This window comes from Mercurialis annua, linkage group LG3 (assembly GCF_937616625.2).
Source record: "Mercurialis annua linkage group LG3, ddMerAnnu1.2, whole genome shotgun sequence".
Classification (NCBI taxonomy): Eukaryota; Viridiplantae; Streptophyta; class Magnoliopsida; order Malpighiales; family Euphorbiaceae; genus Mercurialis; species Mercurialis annua.
Window position 1 is genome coordinate 892,347 of NC_065572.1, and position 22,317 is coordinate 914,663.

General features: G+C 33.2%; 4 protein-coding genes across 8 annotated transcripts; 2 read left to right on the forward strand and 2 right to left on the reverse strand.

The window, feature by feature from the left end:
* Nucleotides 1-7: 7 nt before the first annotated feature.
* On the reverse strand, nucleotides 8-5,379 carry LOC126671118 (inactive protein kinase SELMODRAFT_444075-like). The gene is made up of 10 exons (XM_050364829.2): nucleotides 3,023-5,379; nucleotides 2,779-2,939; nucleotides 2,505-2,599; nucleotides 1,967-2,406; nucleotides 1,389-1,880; nucleotides 1,159-1,313; nucleotides 982-1,058; nucleotides 746-893; nucleotides 497-646; nucleotides 8-415 (listed from the first exon to the last, which is right to left on the reverse strand). The coding sequence occupies exons 1-10, from the start codon at nucleotides 3,177-3,179 to the stop codon at nucleotides 35-37; spliced, it is 2,256 nt and encodes a 751-aa protein (XP_050220786.1). The 5' UTR covers nucleotides 3,180-5,379; the 3' UTR covers nucleotides 8-34.
* Nucleotides 5,380-5,462: 83 nt separating this feature from the next.
* LOC126671119 (probable serine/threonine-protein kinase PBL26) lies at nucleotides 5,463-8,385 on the reverse strand. Its single transcript, XM_050364830.2, has 5 exons — nucleotides 8,050-8,385; nucleotides 7,734-7,909; nucleotides 7,398-7,587; nucleotides 6,717-7,108; nucleotides 5,463-6,568 (listed from the first exon to the last, which is right to left on the reverse strand). The coding sequence occupies exons 1-5, from the start codon at nucleotides 8,135-8,137 to the stop codon at nucleotides 5,831-5,833; spliced, it is 1,584 nt and encodes a 527-aa protein (XP_050220787.1). The 5' UTR covers nucleotides 8,138-8,385; the 3' UTR covers nucleotides 5,463-5,830.
* A 7,711-nt stretch (nucleotides 8,386-16,096) lies between these two features.
* On the forward strand, nucleotides 16,097-17,496 carry LOC126671034 (F-box protein PP2-B10-like). The gene is made up of 3 exons (XM_050364725.2): nucleotides 16,097-16,450; nucleotides 16,565-16,683; nucleotides 16,793-17,496. The coding sequence occupies exons 1-3, from the start codon at nucleotides 16,154-16,156 to the stop codon at nucleotides 17,283-17,285; spliced, it is 909 nt and encodes a 302-aa protein (XP_050220682.1). The 5' UTR covers nucleotides 16,097-16,153; the 3' UTR covers nucleotides 17,286-17,496.
* A 1,008-nt stretch (nucleotides 17,497-18,504) lies between these two features.
* On the forward strand, nucleotides 18,505-22,126 carry LOC126674515 (uncharacterized). 5 transcript variants are annotated; one of them, XM_050368970.2, is made up of 4 exons: nucleotides 18,505-18,740; nucleotides 19,585-19,754; nucleotides 19,884-19,991; nucleotides 20,075-22,126. In XM_050368970.2, exon 4 carries the CDS (start codon nucleotides 20,204-20,206, stop codon nucleotides 21,992-21,994), a length of 1,791 nt encoding a protein of 596 aa, XP_050224927.1. In that variant the 5' UTR covers nucleotides 18,505-18,740; nucleotides 19,585-19,754; nucleotides 19,884-19,991; nucleotides 20,075-20,203; the 3' UTR covers nucleotides 21,995-22,126. The 5 variants fall into 5 exon arrangements, with proteins under 5 accessions (XP_050224927.1, XP_050224926.1, XP_050224925.1 ...); XM_050368969.2 differs by having other exon boundaries at nucleotides 19,640-19,754; XM_050368971.2 differs by lacking the exon at nucleotides 18,505-18,740 and adding an exon at nucleotides 18,775-19,505 and having other exon boundaries at nucleotides 19,640-19,754.
* Nucleotides 22,127-22,317: the final 191 nt, after the last annotated feature.

A 22,317-nucleotide genomic window follows, 5' to 3' on the forward strand; every position in this document is an offset into this window, starting at 1 on the left:
ACTTCACTTGCATAATCTTCATATATATTATATTTTAATGTTCATTAAAGTTTTGAACAAATTTGGCCAGCGAACCTTGTAAATAAGCATGATATTCTCCGCTAATGTTCAACTCATGCTGTTTCAATTCCTGAACACATATTTCCCTTGCTGCTTTATATTCTTTGAAGGATTCCAATGTCTTAAATTTGCTAATCATGTCAATATTTCTTTCATCGCGTGTTCTTGATGTACTTATCATCCTATCATTCATTAGTTGCATCATAAGTGATGAAGGGCTATGATCACGTGGCGAAACCATTAGACTATCTGTGCGGTAGATGTCATTCACATATTGCTTAGGGTAGTCATCAGCATGTTGCACACAGTTGCAGGGCAATTCAGTGGAAATGTCTCCTTCCAATATTTTCAATACCTAGAAACATTCAATACAATTAAACAGAAATTATGAAAAATCGAGGTAGAGGAAACTCAAAATTTGTGGACAGTGAAAAACCTTGGACATTCTTGGTCTTTTTTCTGGGTTTGGTGAAACACATAATCTAGCAGCATATAACATAAACTTCACTTCATTCTCTGCATAATTTTGCTTTAGTCGTGGGTCTATTATCTCGTTAACCATCTTCCTTTCGAGCAAAGGGCAACCCTGCAGTAGGCAGATTAGCTTAAACAATTAGACAAACATATTAACAGTTCCTATTTAAATTGTATAGAAATGAAAATAGGGAAATGTGTAAAAAGTTACCCGTTCTTGCAAAAATTGTCTTCTTGCAGTTCTTGCAAAGTCAGTTGCTTTGATGCCAGACAAAAGCTCCAACAGAACCGTTCCAAATGCATACACATCAGCCTTTTCTGTTATAAGCCCGGATTGTGTGTACTCAGGAGCTAAATACCTGTGGAGACATGGCCACAAAAAGCACATTTGAGGCTTATGCACAAACCGAAAACGCTACACGATTGTATCATGTGAGGATTTATTACCCAAAAGCGCCAATAACACGCGTTTCGTCAGCAGACTGGCCATCCGCTTGCCATCTTGCTAGACCGAAATCTCCAACCTTTATATGTAAACCATACATGCTATTAGGTTCACATAATTTAAATAGAATGTGCATCAGAATATGAAGGTATCATACTGATGGATAGAAATGGACTGACCATTGGTTCAAAGTCATGCGTAAGAAGGATATTTTTGGGTCTGAAATCTCTGTGTACAATACATCCCACTCTGCAATCTTCATGTAGATATCTCAAACCTCTGGCAGCTCCTATTGCAACCTTCATTCTGTTAGGCCATGTCATAACTTCGATTCCTGAAAATATGCAGTTTCTTGGTTATGTAACGCCAATTGAGCGTATTCGTTCAAGCGAATTCTATTTAAACTTACCGTACAAATGCTTATCTAAGGAAGAATTGCAAGCGAATTCGTAAACGAGAAGCCATTCGATCTCAATGCAGTATCCAATCAGCATCACCAAATTTCTATGCTGCGCACAGCTCAGTATTTCAACCTCGGAGCAAATTTGTGATGCTCCTTGTGCACTTAATGTCTTGTGCTTCTTTACTGCAACAACTAGCCCATCGTCTAGTATACCTTTGTATACCAAACCATATCCACCATCTGCCAACAGATTATCACTTGAAAATGCACCAGTTGACTTCTCTATCTCTCTATAACTGAACTTCCTTGGCGCCTTCCCGAATATAGGTGCGTTTTGCTTGCAAATGGAACAAAGTGGCGGCGGTGTTGGTGGATGCTTGACTGAAAGAGACATAGCCTTTCTGATACTTGAAGTTCTTATTTGAAGGTTGCTTGGCGAAGAGGGTAATGCTGATTTTCTTGCTGGCACCGATATTTGTGTTGCTTTGACATTACTATCTGTTTCATAAAACCAACAAATGTTATAGAAGTTCTTATTGATTAAAGAAAATGAATGAATAACAGGAGGAACATGTTTGTCTTACCACCTTCGGTCTTCAAAAGGCCACTATAGCTCTTAATTTTACCATCCGAGGGACTTGCCGATGATTTACTAGGCGAGTCACCAATGCTAAAACTTGACATATTGCCATATTTACCATAGCTGTAAGGTGAGGAACTGAATATTGCTTGCACTTCAGCTTCCCTATGGAAATAATTAGAATTCAAAGGCAGAAATGGGGCATCGGAATAAGGATTTTCCGACTTGTCATCTGTATCGAAAATTGTATCTTCTGTACCAAAAATGCTTCTGGTTGCTGTACTCTTATTACCGGTAATGCTATCGCTTTGATCTGTGTTCACATCAAGTCTTTTTCTTGCTAGAGGTTTAACTGCTTTAAGAAATTTTGGAACTTCATGGTCTATGATCACAATGTTGCAAGTCAACTGTTTCAGGCAGTAATCACTTTCTTTCTGCAAGCATCTGAAACTCAAATTATTAGTCATACATGTGAGATCTTGACTTAGTTTCCTGTATATCAACAATAAAAAATGGCTTAAGCAACAAAATCTGGTTCTGACCTGTCTAAAATGACCCATGTTGCCTCCAGCTCTCTGGCTTCTTTGGCCACTGATCCCAACTCTGCATCAGATACAACTTTCACCTGAGTTTGAACCTGTAAATACAATAAAGATTATCACAATGCTAACATATGTTGCACGGAAACTTATTGAGTCCGATATTTTTTAAGTCTTGTTTCCGAAAATTCCGACTCTGTATATTTATAGCATATTCTTGTAAAACATGTTGTTCTATAGATTCTAACAATAAGATAGCACAGTTTTTTTCTTGTACCAGTTTATTATGGGCTAAACACAGTTGCTGCATCATTTCCTTACAAACACTTTGTATCTGCCGGAACGAATCCTGTTGAGCTGCCTTGTGTTTGAAGTTACAATAACTTGATGATTTCTCCCCCTTTTGCCTATTTCCATGACCCAATTTCTTTAGCAGACCTACAATCAGTAAAACCAATTTATACACTGAGGCTCCTTTACCATTTACTTCAAATGATTAGAAAAATGTAAAAGAAACCTACAAGAAAGAAAATTATGAGTCCTGTTTGCAGAAGTTGGAGAAACTGCAAGCATGATTACAGAATCCATTGCTTGAGTTATTATATTACGGACCGCCCAGTCGAGTGCATAATCAGTAATTTCTTTACTTGCATCAACTGCTACAACTATTACCTCCATTTCTTTCTCCTTGATTTTTTTTCTTCAAGAAAAGCAAAAATAACAGTTGATTTTGTTGATTGTTATAATTCTTGTAAGGTGTGACAAAAGATAAAACAGAAAGGGCAAGTAAAATGGGCAGCACAGGATGAAAAGGTCTTTATATGTCTGTTAGTTCTTGGAAGTAACTGCAATTTCTGTATCATTAAAATTCTTTATGAATTTTCTACAGGGCTATTGACCTTTATTTTATAGCATGTTATATATATGTAAGATATTGACAACAACAAAATAACCCGAATTCTCCTGATCCAAATTAACTTTGGGGTCTAAATCATTGGCACGTCCAAGTTAATTCAGTGGTTGAATTTTAAGCATTATAAGCCACTCAAACTATAACGGGAGATGTTAAGTGTAGTACTCGACAAATCGAGGTCGAACCCACAAGGACTAGAGGTTTAATGTGAATGAAATACGCTTTTGAAGTTCAATTCAGAAAGCAAGAAAAGAGATTGTTTTTGATTAATACTACAACTAAACTCAAACAACTAATTACTTAACAACTAACGAAAAGCAACAACAAACAACTAATTGAGAATATAAGATAAAATACAATGATTAAAAACGCCTAAGGGTTGTCTAATCATGCCAATTGAACCCTAGGATAAATAGGCCGGGTCAAAGGATAATGGTTCGGATCAAGCTATTCGAAGGTATCAAGTCCGCTCTCTCGAGCCGGAGGTTGAAGAATCGCTACTTGATTAAAACTCCGAAATCTAACTCACTCTCGCGCAATTAGATTTCGATAGGACTAATCAAGCCGATTAATTCGCAAACTACACAATCGCACAAACCCTAAATCACTCTCGTGCATCTAGGTTCCGAGCTAATGCTAGCTAGGTCCGCTCAACTAATTTAACTCTCGTTCTCATTAATTGAGCAATAACAAAAATTAAGAGATCAACTTAATCTAGACATTAGGTTCAAACTAGCACAACAAACCTTAATCCAAAACCCCAAAACCTACTCACCTATTTAACAAACATGGCAATCACAAATAACTCCTAGACTAGGAGTTTAGCTACTCATGATTAAAGTTAAAGCAACAACTAAATAATAGTTAATCAACATAATAAAAGTGAAAATGATTACCTTAAATAGCAATGAAGAACAATAGATCATGAACAAGATAATGAAGATTCAATAACTAAACTTGTATTAAGGATGATATTAAACCCAAAATCTGGAAATAAAAGCTTTAAGCTTTCAACAATGGAGAATCTCCAAAAACATGCAAAAACTAAACGAGAATAATTGCTAGAGCATTAATTGTTTCTATAAAAAGGATGCTTAACCTAAAATGTGACATAAGGTGCCTTTATATAGTAAAGCCTAAAAAGGAAATAAAAACATCCTATTACAAGTTTGTTTGGCCAAAAGTGGAAATAGGTCAAGAGAACACAAGAACTCAAAAGGATTTGAAATGCTGAAATAACAGCTTCTCGATCGAGAAGCAAGAATTCCCAAAAATCTGTCAAATTTGGCTCTTCTTCTCGATCGAGAAGCAAGAATTCCCAAAAATCTGTCAAATTTGGCTCTTCTTCTCGATCGAGAAGCAAGAATTCCCAAAAATCTGTTAAATTTGGCTCTTCTTCTCGATCGAGAAGCCAAGGCAAATTCTGCTTCTCGATCGAGACCATGCAGGGGGAGAATTCTTTCGATCTTCACTTTGCTCTTTGCTTCAATCCATCTTCCGACTTCCTCATATCATCGATTCTTTGCTCTTTTGGACTCAAAATCCTTCACATACGCTCTGTTTATCCTGAAACACTAACACACGTAATAAACGATATAATCACTCGAAACATGCGATAAAAGTATACAAAGCGATGCAAAAGTGACTCGTAATATAGGAGTATTTTACTCCTATCATGTTACATTCACTTCCACTTAAATTTGCAATGTCCTTGTCGCGACTAGTCTTAAATCCGGTCTAGACTGCATCCGAGTGTTGTCGGCACCCCCTTTTCTTTCTGTTCTGGCACATCCAGTCTCGATTTTACTTACCCAAATTAACTTTCAGGCCTTATCTACCGACTCAAAATGGTTAATCCAGGTTCTTTTAGTAGTTGGACCCTGAACATTATAAGTCATTCAAAACTTGGGATGGTGCAATATAAGCCTGCAAATGTCACTTGTCATGACAGATAGAATTGCAAAAGATTACAGAAAGCTGACATAATGGTAGTTTTTACTTCACAGCAAAGTTTGTTCTTGAGGACAACAGTAGAGACACAACAACAGTTTAACTGAACCACTTGTATCAATTTTGGAATTATTCACAATAAAGTATTGCAGGATAAAACAGATTATATTATACATATGTTTGCAGACTTTCTTGTCTCCACTTTTGTCATCTTCTGTTTCTAGATTAAGACAATCTGCAGCTGACGTGTGAAAACAAAATCAACAACACAAACAAGAAAATCTTTATAAGAAGTCGCCCACCTAATTAAGAGTTCTGCTAGGGACCAAAACAGTTCGTGTAATCGTCCGATGAAGGGCTATAATCCAATGGAAATTTATCTTTACATTAATTATGCTAGTAATTATCTGATTCTGACATTCTGATATCAATCCTGATGAACGCCAAACTTCATTCTGACGAAACGCTAATGACCATCATCATCATCAGAAGATGAAGAAGAAGAACTACTTTGATTCAATGAATTTCTTCCGGCACTTTTGTAACTTAACGATCTAGTTCTACCGTGTGAATCAGTGTATCTTCTGCTTTTTCCGCCGTCCGAAACGCTTCCATCTTTCGATCCGATGCTGCCTTTGTGGCTTAAGGACGCATTATGATACTGTGATTCTCTGCTGCTATAATGACTCGATAAAACGCTCTCGTATTGCGATTCATGGCTGTTTTTTCTGTTTCTTCTGCTTTGGATTCTCTTGCTGTTACCTTTACGGCTTGAACAGACACTTTCATCGTCTTCTTCTTCTTCAGAATCCGATCTATCATCGTCGTCTTCTTCCTCTTCTTCTTCCTCTTCACTCTCGTCACCTTTTTTATTTTTTACGGACTCCTTGTTTTCCTCGACATTCTGGTGATCGCTACCTGAACTATCTTCGTCTTCGTGTTTCTTGTCTTGGCGTACTTCCTCCGTAAGTGGAGTTGCTGGCGGCGGAGGAGACGGGGTTATACTTTCGTGATCAGAAGCCATTGACAGGAAACTTAAAGCGGTTACTACATCGCTCATCAACGGTCGGGCTGCTGGTTCCTCTTGCAGACACATTGCTGCTATTGCAACCGCTTGATTCAAATCTTTTTCCGGGAACTTCTTGTTAAGAACCGCGTCTGCCATGTCCGGAAACCTTTTCGGGTCCCGGAATCTGGGTTGTGCCTGTTTGATAAATATGACAAAATTTAGATGCCAATTTGATAAATATGACAAAATTTAGATGCCAATTTGATAAATATGACAAAATTTAGGTACCACTGAAGTATTTAAACATGCAGGCTCAGGTTCTACTATCTCAACGGCTACTTACCCAAGAAACCAGATTTTGCTCGTTGATCGGTTTAGTGGTATCTATGGCTTTTCTTCCGGTGATGAGCTCGAGTAAAATGACCCCGAAACTGTAAACATCCGATTTCACGGTGAGTTCACCACCTCTTACATATTCTGGAGCACTGTAACCGTACGTGCCCATCAATCTTGAATGAACGTGCACCTTGTCGCCGGCCGGACCGAGTTTAACGAGCCCGAAATCAGATAGCATAGGATTAAAATCCTCATCCAATAATATGTTTGATGGTTTAATATTGCCATCTACCACCGGAGGATTGGCCTCATCATGCAAATATTCCAGACCTTTTGCAGCACCAAATGCTATCATCATTCTTGTAAACCAACCTAATGGTTTTGTTTCTGATGTTAAATCTGCAATTTGTATTTAACCACTCAAATAAAAAAATTAAATCACGTAAAAGATTTGCTAAGAATTGATAAAAGTCTTGGAGATTTGGATTTTTTTTAGATTCATTCAATCAACGTGTCCTGTTCATAAGCATGTCAGATATGTGACGTTTCAAACACGGAATTTCATATTTTACATAGAAAAGTTTAAAATAACATCGTTTCGCCATGTCTGTGTCCAAATGTCACGTTTTCCTGTTTTCGTTTCTGTGCTACTATCAAGTAATTAAAGTTAGTGAAATGAGTGAATTACCAAGGAGATGATCATGTAAAGAACCTCCTTTGACAAAATCATAGACTAAAAGCCTCTGATCACCATCGGCGCAGTATCCGACAAGGTTGACGAGGTTTGGATGGTGTAGAAGACTTAACATCGTAACCTCGGCGAGAAATTCTTTGTTCTCTTGCAATCCACTCCGGTCAAGTTGTTTTACGGCTACTACCTAACCAATAGTCATTCAATATATACAAATTAAGCTATGTAACATAAAGTTTGGTTACTATATAAGAATTTAAAAGTCGGTAACGTTTATATAAAAACACTATAGTTTGATAACCGTAATTTTTTAATAGTTTTTTTATAAATCACCTGCCCTGTCGCGGCTAATGTCCCTTTAAAAACTCTTCCAAATCCGCCTTCACCTAGCAGACACTCCTGTCGGAAGTTCTTCGTCGCGGTAGCTATCTCACGAAATGTGAATATCTGTGCCGCAATCTCACCTTTATTCTCATTCTCTTCATCTCCAGGTTTTTGCTTCTTATTCTCTAGTCAAAAAAATTAATTTCATTAAAAAAGCATGAAAAGGTGAATTAATCCATAATCTATTCGCAGAAAATTATCGAGTTTTACATTTGAATATTTCATTTATAATATAATCTTATCGAAAATATGTGATTATTCGTACCCTCTTTAGGACTAGAAGGCGATCCATGTTCTCTCTTGGTAAATGATTTCTTGCTTTTCTGTGATTGAAAACACGAAAAGCAATTCATATTCTTGATTTTCGATATAAAACCGCCACCCCTCGAGTTTTAATCAAGAAAACAAAATTATTATATGCATATGCAACAAATTGTAACTAATTACTTTTGCGTTATGCACATTAAATTTTTTATAATTTTGGAGAAGAAGGTGATGATTATAGAAGAGGGTCCTTCACCTTCAAACAATTGAAGGACCCTAAGAGAGAAAAATTAGAGGCAAAAAATAAGAAAAAAATATTTTGAAAGAAGCCATTAATTTTCGAGGGTTGGACAGAAAGAAAATGAGAGATTATTAGCTCTAAGAGTAAAATTAGGAGAATTTGTTGGACATTTTTAGGTTATGTCACCAAAAATATATTATGGAAGTTTCATTGTAATGTAGGAAATTCATTTTCTTTCCAGCCATTAAACATAAGGATAAAATTTGTGTGATGCTAATGCTAATTAGTAATTATAATTAAGTTAATTGGCAATTCATTCTTTGTCATAAATTAACAGTTCCCCTTTTATTTTTCTCTTTATTAATTAATTAACATTTATTTTTTATTATAAGCCGGGGAGGAAGAAGTTCGAGTTTGAAACTAATTTCAGATTTGAACAGTATCTTCGTCTTTATCAGAAAATTTAAAAAGAAAACTAAAGAGAATAAATTAAAAGCTATAATATTTCATTAGTTCTAATTTGTATAATATATCGTATAGAAACTTCAAACTAATTATCAAAAATACATATGAAAGGAAAAAACTACACCAATAGTCTTTCAACTTTTCTAAATCTTGTATTGAATGTCTATACTTTCATTTTTTTTTTTAAAAAAATTAGAGCTTAAATTTTCTAAAATATATCAACCAAGTAAATTTTTGATCATAAAATAAAAATAAAAATTAAACCTCATATATATGTACTAACTTTTTATTGTCATATTAGCAAAAGATAATGGTAGTGCAAACTGCAAAGTCATATACTTTTTTATGTTAATGGGAATGACAAACATATAAAAAGGTAAAATGATTTTTTATATCCACAACTTTAATTATTTTGTTAAATATAATTTTAAATATAATTTAAATATTCTGATTTATTAATTTTATAAATTAGGACAAATATATTCAAACCCCTAAACTATACCTATTTTTGAGATAATTATTTTTATAACTTTTTAATTTCATAAATGAATATTTTACCCAATTGATTTCTAATTTCAGTTTAAAATGGTTATTCGGGTTTAAAATGAGAATTATGTGCTTGAAAATGGATTTGCAATTGAGGATAAGATATACTTGTCTCAATTTTCAAGAAAAAATAAAAACGAACCAGAATGTTCAAATTATATTTTAGAAATATATTTATAAAATGATTAAAATAGTGAATATAAACAAGTATTTTGCCATTTGAAAAATTAAAAGTTTAAATACTCAAATAATAGATTTATAAAAGTTAAGATATCGATGGTAGAATTTTTTTTTCTTTATGAAAACATTTTAGTTTGCATTTTTAGCATTAGTGTATAGTAGTTGCCCTTCCACACTTACCTTATGGCAAATGAACTGAAAAGAGGTATATATATATATAGCAAATGAACTACAACGCATGGGAATTTTAAACCAAATTCGAAACTCTTAATTTGTTTTTTATTACTATAACGGAGTTTACGAGTCGAAACTAAAATTCTGTGATTGAATTATATCATTTCCTTTTGATAAAAATAATAATAATAATTATAACATCTCTATCACTAAATTGTTAATCCGAAAACATCATATTATTTGTTAAATTTAGAAACTTTAGAAAGAAAAAAAAAGGTTGAACTCGAAAAAGATTAATTAATGGTCCCATGAAATCAAAGGAGGAAACATGTATATTTGAATCCACATCAGAAAGTAGACATTATATTACACAAAAATTTAATTTTACATTAAAGATTACATCTTCTTCATCACTTTCCAACGTGTTCCCCAACTTCTTTAAACTGCTTTCTATATTATTGCTTCTTTAGTTCCTCCATTCTTTTCTTTAAGATTAAAAAAAAATAGCTCATTCTTAAGCATACAATTCAATTATATTTTAAAAATGACTACTTCCATCTCAAAAGTATTAGGTTATTTGAACAAAAATTAATTCAAAAATAATATAGTTAAGTTTGTTAAATTAATTTTTTAATTTAATTTTATATAGTTTTGTAGTTTTATAATTTTAAAAGCATATTATTAATAAAAAATTCATTAATATATTTTATATTCAAAATGAAAACAATTAATTTATTTAAGAATAACTATTCAATTTATTAAAAATAAATAAAACTTTTAATTTTTAAATTATTTGCCAACTTTTGTAATTTGAATTGCTAAAAACGACAAAGACTGTCTACTAATTCAGAACAAAATGAATATATTTTTTGATGTTTTTATTTTGTCAAAACTAGATGAATTATCGATAATAACAAGTGAATTATTTGAAATTAAATAATAATAATGTTAAATAATAATTTATTAGAGAAAAAAAATTGAATGAGCCATTATTTACAATTACTGTAAAATAATTATTTAATTACGTAATACTATTTGATTAACGACGCGCGCGTAATTACGTACTTGATTATTTCCCGCTCAATCTCATCCCAAACACAGTGGACACATCATCAACTATGCGGTTGTTACTTTGCCCTTCTTTGCAACATATGTCTTATATGCCAGCTTTCAATTCCTTTTTGGCAAAACCCATACGCAAACCCCTCTACTTTATCGGTTTTGTTCGAGAGGCCCTTACACCAAAGTTTGTCACGTTCGAATCCCTATACTTGTCAAAATCCCAATTATAACACCCTTACATGGATGGAAAATGGCAAGTGTAATTAACTCTCGTTATGTGAGAGTGTGAAAAGAAATTGGTATGGTCTTTTAAACTTTTAGTCCCCATAAAATACACATAAAATTAAATGACCTCAAATGAATTTTCTCCTTTCTTCTCCAAGATTTCTCCAAAACCAGTGGATTTAACAAGAAGCCAATCATTCGAAATCAACCAAAACTCAGAAACAAAAACATCAAAATTAAGCAAAAGGACGAAAACTTTCAACTAATAAAAAGCAATTTATGCCCATGTTTCTAGCTGTTCTTCTGATTTGCCGCTTTAGGGATTCATCCCTTTGTTTCTTTTGTTTTCATCTTTTTGCTGGTAAGAGCAATAAATAAATCACCCACAAATAAACAATCCAACAAAATTAAAACTAATCAAATGCAGATAAAATTAATCAATGTCCAGAAACAAAAACGTTAAAGGATCTGAAAAAACAACAAAACCAAAGCTATGAGAAAGACCTGTGTGGTTGGTGAGTGTATCTTTGGTTGTGTCTAAGCTACGAGATTACAAAGACGAACTTAGTTGCTGTTGGAAATTTCCTATCCCGCTGCCGTTGCCTTTAGAAAAACGCCGCCGCCACCGTTGCCTCCAGAAAATGCCGCCGCCACTGTTGCTACAAATGAGAAAATGATGTGCCTCTGTTGTTTTTCTAATCAAAGGAAATATTAGATGAAAAAAATTCAATTTAGATCAACTACGATTTGGTTGATATTTGAGAAAAAAATAAACTTTAAAAGCTAGGTTGGATAATTAGTTTCTTTAGATCAGGTTTAATTAAGTTATGAAAGGGAAAATGGGTCTTGTTAATCGGCCATTTGAAATAGATTTTGATTGTTTTCTGGAAAAAGATGGAACTTTTAGCTTCAATGTTACAGAAGTATGCCCAATTGGTTTTTGAAGAAGATGATGGAGAAATACTAATTTTGTCATCAAAATTATTGTATTTTACCATTTTCTATTAAATTATAATTTTATATAAAATAAGCCTTTAAGTGGTGATGCCACATGGGCATTAATAAATAGGAGGAAATGACATGTCATCTTTTTCCGTTATTTAACGGAGAGTGAATTACAGTTGCCATTTTCCATCCATGTAAGGGTGTTATAATCGGGATTTTGACAAGTACAGGGATTCGAACGTAACAAACTTTGGTGTAAGGGCCTCTCAAACAAAATCGATAAAGTAGAAGGGCCTCCGCATGGGTTTTGCCTTCCTTTTTTTAAAACAACCTTACTTATTTTAAAATTCCATGAACATTGTTATTATTTCATAAAGAAAATATTTTAGATTTTATACAAATTTAATATTTAATTTAATATACAAAAAAATATTTTTTATTACTTTTTAAATAGAATAAAATCACTTTCAAAAGATAAAATAATCTTAGAAAAATATGACTTCTTCTGTCCAATAAAATTGTCCTTTTATTCCAATTAACAACTATATTAAGTAAAAATATATTAAAAATATAAGATAAAATTATAAATATGTATAGTATTAGTTATCTACTTTAAAATCATATGATTAAAAAGAATGAATAGTTCTATTGATACCCAAATCTTTCAAATTTCCACCTTTCGATTTTCAATTGCACCCTTGAATACTAAATTGACCTCTTTTCATTTGAAAAAGTTCAAATCAATACTTTATATTTTAACGCATATTCTAAATAATCATCAATATTAAAATTTTAACAATTTAACGTATTCCTTAATAAAATATTTCAAAAATTAATAAATTACAACCGAAAACGCAACCCACAACCACCATTTTTTTTCGGCCACCGACGCCCATTCATTGCCGGAACATAATTCCATCCAACCATTTTTTAACAAAAAAAATTGAAGAACAGCCATGGTTGTTCCTCAACGGAGGAGCCTCTTGAGGAGCTGCTCTTCTGTTGAGGAGGAACATCTGCTCCTCAACGGAGGACCAGATGCTCCTGGCTTGAGGAGCAGCAGCTCCTCAGTTCAGGAGCTGCCGGAGGAGGAGCAGCTCCTCCTCTGAAAACTAAGAAAATTTATTTGAATTTTATATAAGTTTAAAAATTTGTTTGAATTTAGTTAAATGGAATGTTTTTTTGTTTAAATATTAACATTGAATATTATTTAGAATATTTGTTGAATTATAAAGTATTAATTTGAACATTTTTTAAGTGAAAAGAGATCAATTCAGTACTTCGAGAGTGCAATTGAAAATTGAAAGGTGGAAATTTGAAAAAAATTTAAAATTGAAAATGTTATAATAGGGGTGAGCAAAAACCGAACCAAATTATTAATCCGATCCAAACCAACCCGAAATTAATTTTGGTTTGGTTAAAATGGTTAAAATGGATTTGTTTAGTTTCAAGTTATAAAAAAATATGGTTTTTGGTTTAGGTTTGGTTTCAACTAGTGGTTAACCGAACCGACCGAAAAACCGAACAATAATATTATTTTTATTAATATTTATATATGTATAAATAAATATAAAATTTATTTATTGAAATATTTATATATAAATATAATATGTGTGTATAGATACATATATGAAAATAAAATATATAAACTAATACACACATATAAGTAAAGATATTACGTATAATTTTAATTTTTACGTATAATTATATAGAATATTTATCTAAATCTATATTAATCAAATCGAACAAAACCAAACCGAAACCGATGCTAAAGTTTGGTTAACTGAACCGAAATTTTACGTAAATATTTGGCGTGGTTTGGTTTTTATATTTTCTCTTAAAATATGGTTTGATTTTGGAGTTTATTAAATCAAACTGAACCGAACCAAACTATGCTCGCCCTTATGTTATAAGGTGAGGGTGCAAATGAATTGGAAGTAAAGGTAGAGGATTTTTAGCTATTAAATTATTATGTACTTTTTTGTAAAAATTATTACGTATTCTTTCAATAAGAACAAACTTTGGTGTTGACAGTTGTTCTTTCATTTCATGCCAAAATATTTTAATTTTGTCCTCACTTTGTCTGCGTACAATAAAAAAAGGAATTGATTGCGCAAACAATGCTAAAACAAAATATTGAGTAATGTCATTTGTCTGCTAAAACATACTATTAATTTTATATTCTTTGCTACTATACAACATAAATGTATAGTAGTAAAGAAATTACAAAGTGTTCAAAAAGACAGTAAGTATACATTGCATTGTTAAATTGATCACGTATCGACCGTCATATTTGATTTTCTATTTTAACAAATGTATATATAATTTGAAAATCTAACAAAACTAAAATATAAGGAACTATTTTTATATACTAAAAATATTATCTATTTTTGATAGAAATCATATAATTTTATTTTAAAAATGTCAAATAATCAATTAATCATATAGCCGTCATTTAGATCAAATAATAGTTATAATTTTCTATTTCAATATATTTATCCACTTTCCTGTTATCATTAAAAACCAGAATTTAATAATATAACATTTATTTAACATCAGTCACTCCATCTCAATTATGTATTTTTTTTGGCTAAAATCATCTCTCCGCCCTCTGTTTTTTCTAATATTGCACGCAATAAATATTGATTTATCATATATTACTACTTATAATAATTTTTGCCATGTTGGTTTTAGCTACCATTTATGCGTTTTTTCTTCTTCTAATAGAGAATAATGCAAGATATTCTACCTCGATGTTTCACGATTTTAAAACATTTTATGGTACTTTTAAAAACAGACCACAACATATGTGTCGTTAAAGTATGGATTTTTTTGCATCTCCTTTAAAAGATTAATTTATATATTAATCATTATAGGTTTGAATGATAATTCCTTAGATTTGTTAGAGATTTGAAGTTTTATTATTATCTTAACTTTTATATTTGTAATATATGCCTATTATGGTTAGGATTTAGTTTGTGAAATTTTATATTGGGTGACATATTATACTGTCAATTAATCTTATTATTTTATAATATTTAAGCAATTATTGTGGTTAAATTTAACGCTCTTATAGTCAAATTTTCCAACCGTATTTTTTACAAAAGAAAAACTTTCTAGCAAATGGCAAAAAAGAGAAAAAAAATACACCCCCTCCATTTTAAAATAGTTGTCGCTTTAGAGAAAAAATTTTATTTCATAATACTTGTCATTTTAAAATACCAAGAAAGCATTTATTACTATTTTTCCACATATGTATTCATTAAAAGAATACAAAAATATAAATAAAAAGTTATAGTAATTACTATTAACAAGTTTCAAGAAGGGGTAGTTTAGTAAAAATATATACAAATTTAAACATATTTATTGCTTTCTTACTTTGTATGAAAATGATTAAAGCGACAACTATTTCAAAATGGAGGGAGTAGTTGCCAAAGCAAAAACCATAAATATCTATGATTTAAAAAAGGCCTAATTACTTAAAAAAAACCACCTTATAACATTTTTTCGTTTATACCCTCACGTAGGTCATTTGTACCCTTTTTTAATTTTTCGTTTTTATCTCTACCCTAAAATTTAAATTTTTGACAATTAAATTAATTAAAGGATGAAAACATTATAAATAATTAATAATATTAATGTTTAATTAGAATATAAGATAAATATAAAGAATTATTTTAAATATTTTTTCAAATAAAAAGAGATCAAATTAGCTCTTTAGGGACTAGGATAGAGACGAAAATGAAAAATAAAAAAAGAAGTACAAATGAACTTTTTCTTAGGTCAGGGTATAGACGAATGAATGTTACAAAGTGGGGGTTTTTTAAGTAATTAAAAATAAATTTTTTCTCCCGTTTTATTTTACTTTTTTAGATATCTCAAAATTATATCATGTTCCTATAAATTATTTTATTTAACTTTAATTTATAACATGAGGTTGATTACTATAATTTAATTTTTTTTTTTGATAAGTGGGGAGGGGGGAGCGCTTGTGGGAGGAATCGAACCCACGACCTAACAGTTTGATGTTAGCGCTTATACCATTTGAGCCGTAGCTCGTTGGTATTTTTTATATTTAATTTTTTCATAAAAAAAAGTAGATTTTAATTAAAGAAAAATATGAGATAAAAAAACGGCAAGAAAGTAATGAAGAAATATTTTTTAAAAAAACCTTAACCGCTAAGCTTTCTTTAGAATCCATCCCCTTGACCTTTGGTAAGTATAAAAGGCATCATAGTAGCACCAATTTTATTCATTCTCAACAAAAATGGGAGCGAATGATGGCGACGACGAACCAGAAATGCACGTTTTACCGGAAGGCTGTGTCGCAAACGTACTGTCGTTTACAGGTCCTCGAGATGCGGGCAGATTATCATTAGTCTCCTCCACCTTTAAGTCGGCTTCCGAATCCGACGCCGTTTGGGAACACTATCTTCCAAATGACTACCGCTCCATCGTCTCCTCCTCCTCGGATTCCTCTCATCTCTTGGCCGGCGCTAACTCGAAAAAAGAGCTTTATCTCCGCCTCTGTGATGCTCCGATTCTCATCGACGATGGCAGAAAGGTAATTATCGTTTATTCCCTGTCCTTTTCATATAAAAAAGTTTACTTCCTTTTTATAATTTATTTTTATTTTTATTAGGTTATTTAATTGTTTTGAGTTTGCTATTATGAACAGAGTTTCTCACTGGATAAATTTAGCGGGAAGAAATGTTATATGCTGGCGGCGAGGGATTTGATGATCGTGTGGGGTGATACTCCACGGTATTGGAGATGGACCTCTGAACTTAAATCCAGGTTTGTTATTTTGTAAATAAAATTTAAATAATATTTGATTATGAGACCTTCCTCGTCGGAGAAAATTTCAAATAAATAATTTAAATGTTTTTGGTTGATGTGATGGCAGATTTGATGAGGTGGCGGAGTTAATCGGCGTTTGCTGGCTCGAAATCTGCGGAAAAATCAACGTTCGGATGCTATCTCCCGACACGCTTTACGGTGCTTATTTCGTGTTCAAAACGACAGCTGGAGCCTACGGATTTGACCAGCCGGTGGATGTGACAGTAGGACTTGCCGGAACTGAAGGACGGAGGCGGAGTGTTTATTTGGATGTCGAAGGGGATAGGCAGCAGCATTATCAAATTGTGGTGAGGCGCGTCGGGATTTTCAACCACAGCCGCGCCGTGGGATTGCAAGCGCCGCTACCGACGACACGGGAGAAAAACGACGATGATCATCCCAAGGAGAGAGAGGATGGGTGGTCGGAGATTGAAATGGGGGAGTTTTTCGTCAACGGAGATGACGACGGAGATTTTGAAATGAAAATTTTGGAGGTGAACGGTGGGAATTGGAAAGGTGGGCTCATAACTCAGGGAATTGAGATCAGGCCGAAATACTAATGTCCTGTCTTCTCCGCCGCCGGCCGGTGGACATTGCGATCCGGCATTTAGTATTTTTTTTTACTATATAGTTTGCTTTTTTATTTATTTATTTCCGTTCATTCCTAATGGATGATATTAGTATTATTCTATATATGTAATGTCAATGTTTGCCATGACATGACTTATTAAAAGTTGATATGCAAAGTTGCTTTCATAATTCATATGCTAATGAGTTCTCATGTTATTGTACATGATTTTTATTTGTTGTGACCTAAAGGGGAACAACTTTGACTATGTTTTGAAAATTTTGTTAATCGAATTAGCATAATATTTTTTTATATATTTTTATTGTTTTAATTAAATTAACAAACTAATTTTAATGTTCGATTTAAAAATAATGATCTAACCAATGAGTTTTAACTCAAACGGTATAAGCGCTAAGCAGAAAACTGCTAGGTCGTGGGTTCGTTTCCTCCCACAAGCGCTCCCCCTCCCTAAATTATCAAAAAAAAAATGATATAATTAATTTAATATTGATTAATATCAACAAGTTTATAATTTAATCGAAGCTTTTGCTCACTTTTATTGGTACAGTGGAATCGAAGGATTTTAAGTTGATAGCTTTTTCTATCTCAATAATTAGAATATTGTAATAGAATGATAAAATAGTCCTTTTGAGTAATTTTCTTTAAAAATATCTATGATAATATTAATATAATAACATAGTTCAAGTGTATATAGTCCATAAATATTTGTTGTTAAAATTTTGCACGAGAATTAAAATGGTTTGACAGTTTAAATTTCAGTACAAAATATAGGAATAAATTACTTTTAAATAATTTAACTAAAATATCCTTGATATTTTAACTTCAATTAGGTTTTCCAAGTGGTTGAGCTGAGTTAATTTAGCAAATTTCGGATATGCCTTAATAGATAAAGATAATTTTTTAAGTTATGAATATGAGAAGAAGAGAAAATAATTAATATAAATATTCTAATTTACAAAAAATAGGTATCCTGGAATAGTTTTCTTGAAGTTATTTGTATTAGGAATATGGGGAGTGATACTTTTTATTTTTCACCTGGTTTAAAGTTTAAAATGTGATTATGCATTCCTTTCCGGGTATAATTGAAACATATTAATAAAGTACGAGACTCGTTTCATAATAAACAAAAACTTAGAGCCCAAAATCGCAAATGACCCAAATTTATTAAGCCACATTCGTAAATTTAAAGAAAAAGAAAAAGCTGTGGCAAAATTATAGTTTATCGGAGAAAACAAAACCAAAACAATCTCCGAGGAGAAGAAGAAGAAGAAGGTTTTGTGTAGAGTTTTTGGGTCCAAAAACTTCAATTCAACACTTCAAAGATTAAAACTTTGTATGCACCCAACACCATCATAAGCTTCACCAATAAAACAGAAGCAGAAATCAAATTAAACCGTCGATAGAAAATCCTTACACTACCATCAAGGTTAGCTTATTTTTTTCTCTTTATTAAACATAGTGCAACTGTTTAATTATGGGGTTTTCTCTTGTTTTTAAAGTTTTTAGCTTCTGGGTTCTGAAATTGGGATTGTTAATTGATTTGGGTTTGGTCTGATCCGTTTTGATAATGTAGATTCTCGTTTGAATTTCTTAATTTTAAAATAGCCTCTGCTATTGAATTTATGTGAGTTTTTGTTAGGTGTAGAATACAACATTTGCCCTTTTGCCTGTTTTTTAGTTATGTGAGCTGCATTTGCCAGGAAATGAGTTTAATTTCTTCAATTACTGAAGATTTTAGGTTAGGAGTGGCTTTGAGAAGTTGTTTCTAAGTAATGAGACTTAATAGATCATGTGACCAATTTAGTATTTCCAATTATGCATTGAGAATATCTGGATTGGACTCTCATTTAGGTGTTTGTTGAAGTAGCATGAAGCTAATGATAGTTAATTTTGGCCCATAACATAAGTTTAATTTGTGCAATTATGGTAGCTCGGACACTTCATTCAATCAACGTGTATCGTTTTGGAAACGTTTCTGACACTTGACGTTTTGGACACGAAACTTATCTTTTACATATGAAACATTAAAATAACACCGTTTCGTCGTATCGGTGTCCCGGTGCCTGTGCTACCTAGATTATGGATATGGCTTGGTTATTTGGGTGCAGAGTTACTCTTCAAAATATTCTGGCAGAATTAATATTGAGGTGAACATTATTTTGGAGACTATTGCAAAGAAACTAGGAATAGTGTAAGTTGCCTGACTATAAAGACTGGTTCTTGCTTTTGTTAAAGCTTATTAGATTCTTTTAACATTGATGTTTATTCAGGGCAAAGGTCTGTTTAGATTCTAGATGCAATGACCATTATGTACTATTGATTCAGGCCAACAAGGTTAAATCTTATGATTATCAGTTGCATGTAGCCTTTGGCTCCTAAAGGGCGACGCTTGCCATTTGCCTGAAACTAGTAACTCTAGTTGTATGGAGATAGCTTATGAGTAAGACCGGTGGTTGTCAAATTCTTCTCTCTTTCTCTTTTGTTCTCACAACACATGCATGTCTATAGATATTATGTTTGAAATATTTGATTTTGTAAAGCTTTCTTATTGTTCTTCTTGGTCTTGCAGGCTGTTTGTCCTTGTTAAACAAATAAACTGCTAGCCTACAAGTGAAGTCTTATTGCAATGATCATATTCCATCAAGATGTTCTTTGCCATATCAGTGTTCATTAATTGGTACAATTTTTTTTGCTTGACATTTTACCTGGAAATCGTTTTTTTGATTATTGTAGTATTTTAATTGTTGTCTTCTGTTGCAGCATAGATTCATATTGAAGTTTTAAGTGGTAGCCTTGTGGGAAGTATCAGTTTAGAATCTGTTCCATTCTGTATCCAGCACGGGGGCAAGTGGGCAATTTGCATAAAGCTGCCCATAATTTGGTGGTTTCATGGCTGATAATGCTTTAGTTGTTGTGCCTGATTCTACTCTTGCTTTGGCAGGACATTGTTTAGTTATCGGACAAGAATTTCCTGATGTGGAAACTTGCAGAAGAGCTTTGAAAGATATTGCTATATCCCTACATTTTGATCTTCGGATAGTGAAATCAGATAGAAGCCGATTTATAGCTAAGTGCTCTAAAGAAGGCTGTCCATGGCGTGTTCATGTTGCAAAATGCCCTGGAGTTCCAACCTTTACAGTTAGAACCTTACATGGAGAGCATACATGTGAAGGAGTGCGCAACCTCCATCATCAGCAAGCATCAGTTGGTTGGGTAGCTAGATCAGTAGAAACCCGTATTCGGGATAATCCGCAATACAAACCAAAAGAGATTCTGCAGGATATACGGGACCAGCATGGTGTTGCTGTATCTTATATGCAAGCTTGGCGAGGAAAGGAACGCAGCATGGCTGCACTTCATGGAACGTTTGAAGAAGGATACTGCCTTCTTCCTGCATATTGTGAGCAGATACGGAAAACAAACCCAGGGAGCATTGCTTCAGTTTTTGCCACAGGGCAAGAGAACTGTTTCCAGCGCCTCTTTATTGCTTATCGTGCGTGCATTTATGGGTTTATTAATGCTTGTAGACCACTTTTGGAACTTGACAAAGCGGACCTTAAAGGAAAATATTTGGGCACAATACTTTGTGCTGCAGCTGTTGATGCTGATGATGCATTATTTCCTCTGGCCATTGCTATTGTTGACACAGAAAGTGATGAAAATTGGATGTGGTTCATGTCAGAATTACGAAAGCTTCTCGGAGTAAATACTGATAACATGCCTAGACTGACTGTTCTGTCTGAGAGGCAAAGGGGCATTGTAGACGCAGTTGAAACACACTTTCCTAGTGCTTTTCATGGCTTTTGTTTACGATACGTTAGTGAAAACTTCCGCGATACTTTTAAGAACACGAAGTTAGTGAATATCTTTTGGAATGCTGTTTATGCCCTTACCACCGCTGAATTTGAGAGCAAGATTTCTGAGATGGTCGAGATTTCACAAGAAGTTATAACATGGTTTCAACACTTCGCTCCTCAGCTTTGGGCAGTGGCATATTTTGAAGGCATGCGATATGGCCATTTCACGATGGGGGTCACAGAGCTATTGTATAATTGGGCCCTTGAATGTCATGAACTCCCAATTGTGCAAATGATGGAGCATATCCGTAATCAACTGGTTTCGTGGTTTAACGATCGCCGTGACATAGGCATCAGGTGGACTTCAATTCTCGTTCCATCTGCTGAGAAGCGGATTTTAGAGGCAATTGCAGATGCTCGTTGCTATCAGGTCCTACGTGCAAATGAAATTGAGTTTGAGATTGTGTCAACGGAGCGAACAAATATTGTGGATATAAGAAGCCGTGTGTGCTCATGTCGCCGTTGGCAGCTCTATGGTCTACCCTGTGCACATGCTGCTGCTGCTCTGATATCTTGTGGACAAACTGTGCAGCTATTTGCTGAGCCATGTTTTACAATTTCGAGTTATCGTGAGACTTATTCGCAGATAATAAATCCTATTCCAGACAAAAGCCTATGGAAGGAACCAGGTGAGGGAACAGAAGGTGGTGGAGGTGCTAAGGTTGATATCATCATACGACCACCCAAAAATCGCCGGCCTCCTGGTAGACCAAAGAAGAAAGTTCTTCGTGTCGAAAACTTCAAGCGTCCGAAGAGAATTGTTCAATGTGGACGCTGTCATTTGTTAGGTCATTCTCAAAAAAAATGCACCATGCCAATATGACCAGGGATTAGTTTATCTACTCAGTTTTTTTTTTGTTAATTATTCTAAAATTGCAATAGATTTACATGGTATGTTTGTAATCTGATGTATGTTATTACTATTTCATAGAATAATTGAGATCTTAAAATGCAAGGTGGTGCACATTTCAAGTTTTTATTCTAGTTCATAACTTCATATAACGCAAATCCGCTTTGTTCTCTTACAGTTCTAGTTCTGATAGGTTGTGAGGATTCGTTTGGATGGAGAGTAGAAGCACTAGTAGGGTGAGCAAATCAAAATCAAATTAACCAAATTAATCTATCATTTCAATCAAACCGACCGGA

Coding starts and splice junctions, on each gene's coding strand:
- LOC126671118 (XM_050364829.2), bottom strand. CDS start 3,179: ATGGAGGTAATAGTTGTAGCAGTTGATGCAAGTAAAGAAATTACTGAT. Junction 1,314..1,388: donor CTTAGATAAGCATTTGTACG/GTAAGTTTAAAT, acceptor GCATATTTTCAG/GAATCGAAGTTATGACATGG. Junction 1,059..1,158: donor CGCATGACTTTGAACCAATG/GTCAGTCCATTT, acceptor TTACATATAAAG/GTTGGAGATTTCGGTCTAGC.
- LOC126671119 (XM_050364830.2), bottom strand. CDS start 8,137: ATGAATTGCTTTTCGTGTTTTCAATCACAGAAAAGCAAGAAATCATTT. Junction 7,109..7,397: donor TTTACATGATCATCTCCTTG/GTAATTCACTCA, acceptor TACAAATTGCAG/ATTTAACATCAGAAACAAAA. Junction 6,569..6,716: donor AGCAAAATCTGGTTTCTTGG/GTAAGTAGCCGT, acceptor TTTATCAAACAG/GCACAACCCAGATTCCGGGA.
- LOC126671034 (XM_050364725.2), top strand. CDS start 16,154: ATGGGAGCGAATGATGGCGACGACGAACCAGAAATGCACGTTTTACCG. Junction 16,451..16,564: donor TCATCGACGATGGCAGAAAG/GTAATTATCGTT, acceptor TATTATGAACAG/AGTTTCTCACTGGATAAATT. Junction 16,684..16,792: donor ACCTCTGAACTTAAATCCAG/GTTTGTTATTTT, acceptor ATGTGATGGCAG/ATTTGATGAGGTGGCGGAGT.
- LOC126674515 (XM_050368970.2), top strand. CDS start 20,204: ATGGCTGATAATGCTTTAGTTGTTGTGCCTGATTCTACTCTTGCTTTG.